This window comes from Polistes canadensis, unplaced genomic scaffold (genome assembly GCF_001313835.1).
Source record: "Polistes canadensis isolate GaletaPanama2010 unplaced genomic scaffold, ASM131383v1 scaffold_142, whole genome shotgun sequence".
Lineage (NCBI taxonomy): Eukaryota > Metazoa > Arthropoda > Insecta > Hymenoptera > Vespidae > Polistes > Polistes canadensis.
Genome location: NW_014569689.1, coordinates 258,390 through 267,161, shown reverse-complemented (window position 1 = coordinate 267,161; position 8,772 = coordinate 258,390). Strand labels below are relative to the sequence as shown.

Genomic DNA, 8,772 nt, shown 5'->3' with positions numbered 1-8,772 from the left:
CCAATTCCTAGTCAAACATATGGAGTCGGAGGTAGTGGACCTGGCCACGTTGGCATTGGAAGCACACCTTTCCCAACTCAAACGCATGGAACTTTTGGTAGTGGGTCTGGTAATATTGGTTTTGGAAATAAACCAAATTTGTATGATCAACAACATACAGGGCAACCGAATAATGGTAAATTACCAAGTGGATCTTCTGGTACCTTTGGTGCTGGATCTGGTAGCAAACCTGGTGCATCTTCCGCTCCTTGTGATGATGACGGAACACCTTTACAAAAGAACGTACCAATTTCTTCTGAAGCATTTGGAACAGCTAGTAGTGGCATTGGATTTAATGCTAACGGGCAATCTGGTTTTGGGAGTCAAAATTCTTATCAATTTAATACAGGAAATCCTTTCCTACATGGTGGACAAATTAATTCTAAACCAAACATATACCCAACTAGTTCACCTTTCTCAAACAGTCTCAGTACCACTGTTAAACCAATTGGTCATGGAAATCCTTTTCTAGATGGTACCATAACCCACACATTCGGATCTCAACATGGTAATAACGACAAGAATACCCTTGGGGTAATTCCAATTAAAAATAACGACGTGCCAAATAAGCCTATTGGTGTTGGTAATCCATTTTTATCAAACGGAAGTGGAGGTAGTTCTTCATTTGGTACCGGAATCCATCCTGGTATAAATATAGGAAACATTTCACCATCAACTGTTAAACCAATTGGACAAAACAATCCATTTTTTGGAACATCGAGTGGAAATTCAGTAAATAAATACCCTAGCGGAGTTGATAGCAACAAAAATACACCTTTTGGAAGTGGAACTTCTAATCCTTCTTCCTCCAACGATCAAAATTCAAATGTACAATTTCCAAAATCAAAAGAAATATCAGGAATACCAGGAGTAATAGGAATTTCATCTTCCGGAACTTATTCAAATACAAATCAAGGAGTTAAGGGTGGCCAACACCATAACCCAACATTAGGAAGTGTTGCAACAAGTAACGCAGGAGCTTTCAGTTCTGGATTCAATACACCTAATGCATACAATAATAATAATAATAATAATAATGCTGGTCACGGTACAGGTTCGTTGATAGGAACCGCTAATATTAAAAAACCTTCTTACACGCTTTTAAATTCTCCTGATACGTCATCGCAAACTAATGGCAATGGAAATTCCTTGTCCAATTCTTTGAACAATGGAAATAATCCAAATGGTCAATTTAATAATCAAATAGCAAATGCCGGAGCGCAATCATTTGCAGGTGCTAGTGCAGGTGCTAGTGCAGGAAGTTACGCTGGTTCTTTCAGCAGTTCTCAAGCATCCAGTTCGAGTTCCAGTTTTGCTAGCAGTAAATCTGGATCGTATTCAGTTAACGGAGGTTTGCTATTCTTATAATTTTTGTTTATATTAAACAATTATTATTATCTTTCTTATATTTTTCATTCGTATTTTACAGATCCGAATATTTTCCATCAGCTGGATGGAAATTGGCCGCCTTTCAACGTGGCTAGAAGTTTAGATGGAACCAATTCTGGATGGCCATCTTTAAATGCAGGATCCCAAGCTTCTGCATTTGCGAGCAGCAGCGCAGGAAGTTTGTATTTTTAAATTACATATTTATTAATTTACAATATTTTCTTGATTGCACATTAATTTCCTAATTTTATTTTTAGGTTGGTCAGGACCACAACCATTCGGTGTTAAAAGTAGATAAATTAAATGTTAAAGCATACAAATATGGAAGAAACCGAAACTGCAACTTTAAAGAGCAAACTATTATCGTTTAAGGTGGAGATTTTAATTAGCATAAGCAAAGAGCAAGAGATATAACGCTTGAAAAAATTATTAAATATATTTAAAATAATTTTCAATTGTGTGTTTGTGGAAAATAATATTGTTTTTTTTCGCCCAGATATATTTCGTTAACCTTGTTTACCGATACCTACACTTAACCTCAAAATTATTATTCTTCAAATGTCAGTACTACTAACTTTGATATGAAAAAGAAATTGACTTCATCGCATTACCATTACATTGTATAATAATGTGTTTTATTATCATATCAAGCACACACGTGAGTTCATTCATAAGTTTTAGAAATGAATGAATTCAAGATGAATGCATTCACGATCGATAATCATTGGTCGTAATCCACATGTGCCAAGCACGTGACACATTTTAGAACCAATCAGAGTGCCGCTTAGAGTTATTATTGGGGTGGGGGGAAGGTTGCATTGCAATTAAGATTATATTGATCGTTTCTAAATAAATGCAATAATTAATTTTGTTTATAACTTACCCGTTCGATTTGTTATTAACAAATTATATTATTAAAATCGTAATTGTTTGAAAGAAATATGATTTAAAAACATATTAAAAAATAGTGATGCGCATGATGATAAAATAAAAACTTCGCAATTGTATATACTTTAGGCGTTTAAAGGTATATTTCACAAATCGTATTTTCCTTTTACATGGTTGCTGATATTCTAACAGAAACAGAATTCGTAAAAACCTCGGAAAAACGATGGGTAGAAATATATAATATAACACAATATTGCAGAGAGCTTTTTAGGGCTCTTATTATTTTTATACACGGTGTGCATTTCACGTGAGACTATCGATTAAAAATTGTTATTCGATAAAATAGAACCATCTTCCTAGATAGAAAGGATTTTACATCCAACAAACATTTTACCAGTTCTTTAGAGTAATCTTTCTGTTTGTTCCTTTTTTCTTTTTCTTTTTTTTTTATCATTCTTTCATTATTTTTATTTAATATTTTTTCTTTTTCTGCTTCCCTTTCGTTAATTTCTTTCCCTTACACCATTTCCTCGATCTTCTTCTAATCATTTTCATGTTTTTTTTTTAAATGTTTCTTTTTTTATCTCGTGCTCGACACTTGTCTCCTTCTTTTGTTATCTACATTTACAACTATTCAGTACATAGAAGAGACAACGTTTGCGCACCACCTGTAAATATACATATCTTTATTTATTTATTTATTTATTTATTTATTCATTTATTTATTTAATCTTAACGTGTAAACAATTTGACAAAGTGCTTTTAACAAATGCGATTCCCTTTACTTATTTATTATTTTATTCCTTTCTCGTTCTTTAATAATTACTTCTTTTTTTTTCTTCTTTTTTTTGTTTTTGTTTTAATTATTATTATTTTGTCATCGTCGCGAGAGGAGGTCGAGGACACTTTTTTTTTTTTTTTTTTTTTTTTTCATTCATATCTTCTCGACCAAATTATTATTAATTAATATCACTTAAAAATCATCGCGTAATTCTTTACATTTAAGTTGAATGAACTGAACAATCTATTATTTTTCGCGTATACAAAGGAAAAAGATTGGATGAAATATGAAAAATTTATGGTGGATCAAAAGGGTCAATCAAAGGGTTAAAATAACAATTAGATAAAAAAACCAAAAATCAGGATCTGGGATAGGTCGTACAAGTATGCATGCAAGTATGCACGTTTGTATGTATGAATGTATGCATGTATATGTATATATATAATATATATATATATATATTTATATAATATATATAATAATGCCCTATTAAAACGGAAAGATTTTATTCGTCGAAATAGTTCAGAGTTCACTTTGGCAATGAGAGATAGTTTCATATACACGTATTTATCGCGCCATTTATTTTAATTAGATCATTTTATTGTGTGTGTGTGTGTGTGTGTGTGTTTTTTTTGTTCCTTTTTCTTTTTTCTTAATTTTTTTTCCTTTCCTTTATTTATTTTATCTATAGAACTGAGAACGATCGAAAGGAACCACACGATAGAAAGAGTCTTTCGTATTTTAACTTATAACAAACAAACAAACAAAAAAAAAAAGAAAAAAAAATCAACCTAACGCACACATACGTGTATTAATTTTCAATCGAGGTACTTAGGAGCGAAACTATACGAGTTTTATGGTATAAAAAAAAAGTTACTACGAGTATATAATATATAATAATAATTATAATAATAATAATAATAATAATAAAAATTATAATAATAATTATTATAAACATAATAATAAAATAATTATTATAAACATAATAATAATAATATTAATAATAATAATAATAATAATAATTCGAGTAACTGTCGTCAGGACGCAGTAGTTCCGTCAATAGCATCAACGACACAACGACGATTAATAATTATTAATAATTAATAGTCCTCTTCCTCTCTTTTTGTTTTTTTTTGTTGTTGTTGTTGTTTTTATTGATTATTATTTTCTTCCTTTCATTTGATTTATTTTATCCGTCATTATCACCATTTGGAATTTATCTTTTTATCAGACAACCACATAGATACATACACACGCGTTCAAATCACTGACTCACGCTACCACCACATATGCCCCAACACGAATTTTATTTTTCTTCTTTCCTTTATCTTCATATTCTTCTTTTTCTTTTTCATCTTCTTCTTCTTCTACCTCCTCCTCCTCTTCTTGGCTGTTGTTGTTATCGTTGTTGATTTTTTTAATAACATTTAACCCCCTTTCTACGTTCACCACACACACAAACGTAGAATAATAATTTAATAATTAATTTCCTTTTTTTTACGCACGCGCGCGTAGTCAATTTTATTATTTCAAATTGTCATTCATCGTTTTTTGTATGATATTACTTTTCTTTTCTTTTTTTTTTTGCCCTTTTTTTCTTATTTTTAAACTTCATTTATTTTCCTTACCCACCCCCCTTCACGTTAATTCGTTATATTACAATAATAATTTGCATCTTTCACGTGCGAGAACTAAACAACAACAATGACGAAAGAAAGAAAGAAATAAACCCCACCCCACCCTCCCCCCCCTTCATTTGCGATCTGACACGAACACAGGAAACTTTGTTTTTCCATTTCTTTTTTTTTTATTTCCCATTAAAGTCAGACGTATTTTTTTCGCTTAACTATATTGCACGATTTTTCTTGTCTTCGGTTTTTTTTTTATTCTTAAAACTTAGACAAAGAAGAAAAAGAGAGAAAGAGAAAGAGAAAGAAAGGGAGATAGATAAAGAGAGAGACAGAAAGAATGAGAGAGCAGCACCTCAGGGAAACGAAATAATTTTCTCATTTTTGTTTTTTTAGTCCAGCACAAACGTCTTGTTGAATGCAATGTCACAAGCAATAAGATCATTTTAAAAACAAAAAAACAATGTTCCCCCGTTTTTTAAGGGCTAACCACTAGAATCTAATTTATCTAGTTGTCATGAAAAGTTCGCTTCCCCCCTCCCCTCTTTTGTCCCACCACCCCAGCTCCTTTAAATCGTAACTCGTAACACCTCACAATATTATTTAAGATTAAAATAAGTAATGTCAGGCTGCATGGGGTTGACAAAAAAGTGTTATGGGGATTACAGTCACAGCACGATTATCATTACCTTAAGGTGTGCGAGACGACGAAGAGGGGGGAGACGGGAAACACAACAGGATTCGATCTTTTCTCGAGGGTGGGGTGGGGGGTTGAACGTGCGAGACGAGGAAAAGACACTTCCGACAATTATTCTTCATTATAGTTTCCTTTTTTTCTCGTCCAATGATAAGATCGTTAATAATCTGTTTAAATTCGTCATCGAAGAAAACGAGTTTTGTTTTTGTTATTTATTTTATTTTTTGTTTTTTGTTTTTTTTCTTTTTCTCAAAAGGAATAATACTCGAAGGTAAAGGGAAGAAAAATCGATCATCACGTTGCCTATACTTTATCTTCGAATTGATATGCATACGAGAGAGTTAGTGAAGAAAGAAAGAGAGAGAGAGAGAGAGAGAGAGAAAGAGAGAAAGAGAGAGAGAGAGAGAGAGAATGTCCCGTCAGTCCGAATGTTCTTTTTTCATTTTGTTATTAAGAACAATTCGAGTTATTATTTAAGTACACGCGTGTCGCGTACAGCACTGGGACGCCACTAGGACGTTGAACCGTACCAACTGTTCGCCGTAGCTTTGTTAGAAGGGTGATAGATATGAAATCCGGCTGCCGCGGCTGCCGCAGCTGCAGCTGGGTGATGATAAAACTGTGCTTGTTCACCGAGACCAGCTGAGGCGTACGCTGCCGCAGCATCGAGGGCACTCGGGTGAACTGTAGCCGAGTAAACTTGTGGTTTCAAAGGTAAAGGTTGGGCAGGTTCGTATTGGTGACGCAACACGGGTTCCCCATAGGCCGACGTGGTGTCGTACGAGCTGATCACGTTGACTGGGTGAAGTTGTTGTTGCTGTTGTTGCTGTTGCTGCTGTTGTTGTTGTTGCTGCTGTTGTTGCTGTTGCTGCTGCTGCGTTTGCTGTTGATGATGATGGTGGTGATGATGTTGTTGCTGTTGTTGTTTGTCGCGAGGGGATACCGATGACGGTGGAGTCATGGCTGAATGATAATCAACCGCGTAACCACCAGCCGTCGAATAGGACGATACTAAACTCGTGAAAGCATCGGTTCCGCAACTGTTACCACCTGTCGTAGCCTTTTGATTGTGTGTCGTTAAAACAAATTGATGTTCCCCGTAGGTACTCGAACCTTCGGAACCCGGGGGTGTCGGTAACGGCCCGTTCTGTCCAGTCTCACTTGCATAATAAGATCCACCCGACGAAGGTGTCCTCGCACCACCAGCCGACGTTATCCCATGAACGTTGGCACGTATAACGCTTTCTCGATTAGCGTAAAGTTGCCTAAGAAGAGCGGAAGCTGGTAATGGTGCAGTCGCCGATTGTTGTGGACTCAAATGACCAAGATGATGATGATGAGCACCTATCCATTGTATCGTACTTCTCTGTTGTTGTTGCTTCAACAAGGCATCCGTACTAAAATCTGTTGGTTGATGAAGACTCGGGGAATTGGATTTGTTCAATGCAGTACCAGGTAAATGTTTCGACATTGCTTGTTCCAAATCTTTAACCGATGTCCCAGCGGTTGTTCCAACACCACCAACGCTTCCAGGACCGGTATCGGTCCCGACATTGTTCTGACTACCTGGATTACTATTACCACCAACACCACCAACGTTTTCAACGATATCCGCCGTACCAGACCTAGCCGTTCCATCACCACTTCGTCTTGATTTAGGACTCGTCGCGCACAATACTTGTTCGTTAGTTGAAATCGAATTATTCGATGGGGTCGGACTCAAAGGATTGTTCCTCTCGTTGTTAGCCACTTTTTCAGTAACTTCCTCCTCCTCGTCCTCCTCGTTCGAACTACTTTCCTCCTCGTGCAGTTTACGTTTGTGTCGGCGCAACTTAACAACCAATGTACTGATATTTCCTATCGCTGCTTGCGGTTCTTGTTGCAATTGGGCCATGCTGTCGTGATGCCTGTTCCCTCTTTTCTCGCTCTCGGAACCTCTGGTATCCTCACGATCTTCCGGCGGGGAACGATGAGGATGTTCTTGATGCTGATTTGTCGGACCTCCGCGACTCCGTCCTTCTGAAATAATACGGAAGAATCTCTTTTCTATTTTTACATTGATTTTCTTATTTCGATATTTAGGTTTAACCCTTTCGTTACGATTCCATGCTTCAGCAATGGGAATATCGTTTCACATAGAAATTCGTTCGTTGTACGAATCCTATATGGGTCACTATTCTAAAATCTTTGATTGGTAACGAAAGGGTTAAATACGTTTTTTTATGTTTTTCTTTTTCTTTTTAATCGATTTAGTTTCGTTACACGATATCGATTTTTCTAACATCTAGTTGTTCGTGTGTATGTTACTTTTTTTTTTTTAATACAAAACAAAAAAATAAATAAATATTGAAAAAATTATTTGTTAATCATGCTAACGCCTAAATAATACGTATGTATCGATTTCTTTTTTTTTTTCCTTAACATGAGATACTCTATCAATTTCTCTCACGTGGATAATTATCGAAAACACACGTGAATAATATCTTTTTTTTTTTTCTTTTTGATCGAATGGTTTCTTTTTGCTTCTTTTTTTTTTTGTTGTTGTGCCAAAAAAGTATCAACGATTTATAAAAGTGTTTTTATTGATAATAATTAATTCGAGTTAATAAAGGTAAAGAAGGAACTTTTTTGTATTTCTATTTTCTTTTCTTTTTTTTTAAACTTTGTTTTTGCCATGACATTATTATGCTTACGAGAATCGAAAGATGAGGTAGAGAGTAAAAGACTTGTAAACGTAGTGTGATATAAATAATATATATTTTAAACACGGGCGAGCACCTTACAGGCGTTTCACGTGTGTTTCCGGATCGTTCGGAAGATCAGGACGACGGAGGTACCGTGGCATTCTAATTTTGACCATTATCAGACATTTCCTGCAAAGGAACAAAAGTTCGTTAGGGAAAGTAATCTCGATAATTCGCCGATTTGTCGCGACAAGTAAAAGAAAGAAAGAAAGAAAGAAAAAAAAAAATACAAATTTAATCTCTACGCACGCACGAATGTTTATTTTTATCATGATGTAATTCCACGTAAAAAAAAATATAAGGAAAAAATAATGGAAAAGAACAAGCTAATTTTGTATTATTGTCTATCGTAAACACTTTGTCCCAGCGCTAAGAAATGTCACTAAAAGATTATTATGTTTTTTACCTGTATCGAAATAATTAACGTTATTTTATGCACACGCGTCGAATGGGTTTTTGGTCGATAAATTTTCGAACCAAACACCTCGTATATTTTTTATGACATAAGAATTTGACATTGGAATTAAACATTGTTTTAAAAATAGAAAGGAGAAAAAAAAAACAACAACAACAACAACGATAGATTGCCTGTCTTTCTTAACGAAC

At 34.7% G+C, this 8,772-nt stretch overlaps 2 protein-coding genes across 9 annotated transcripts in view; one reads left to right on the top strand and one right to left on the bottom strand.

The window, feature by feature from the left end:
• Positions 1-1,726, top strand: part of LOC106788507 (hornerin-like) — a 6,092-nt gene extending 4,366 nt beyond the window's left edge. Inside the window, exons 4-6 of the mRNA XM_014751821.1 lie at positions 12-1,390; positions 1,469-1,606; positions 1,686-1,726. Of these exons, the coding sequence (XP_014607307.1) occupies positions 12-1,390; positions 1,469-1,606; positions 1,686-1,726 (1,558 nt within the window). The remainder of the gene's footprint in view (positions 1-11; positions 1,391-1,468; positions 1,607-1,685) is intronic.
• A 3,939-nt stretch (positions 1,727-5,665) lies between these two features.
• Positions 5,666-8,772, bottom strand: part of LOC106788516 (protein trachealess) — a 94,089-nt gene continuing 90,982 nt past the window's right edge. For 7 of the 8 annotated variants that reach the window (XM_014751836.1, XM_014751838.1, XM_014751839.1 and 4 more), the window contains one exon: positions 5,666-7,441. In XM_014751836.1, the coding sequence (XP_014607322.1) occupies positions 5,934-7,441 (1,508 nt within the window). In that variant the 3' untranslated portion in view covers positions 5,666-5,933. The remainder of the gene's footprint in view (positions 7,442-8,772) is intronic. The other variant, XM_014751837.1, reaches the window with a different exon arrangement.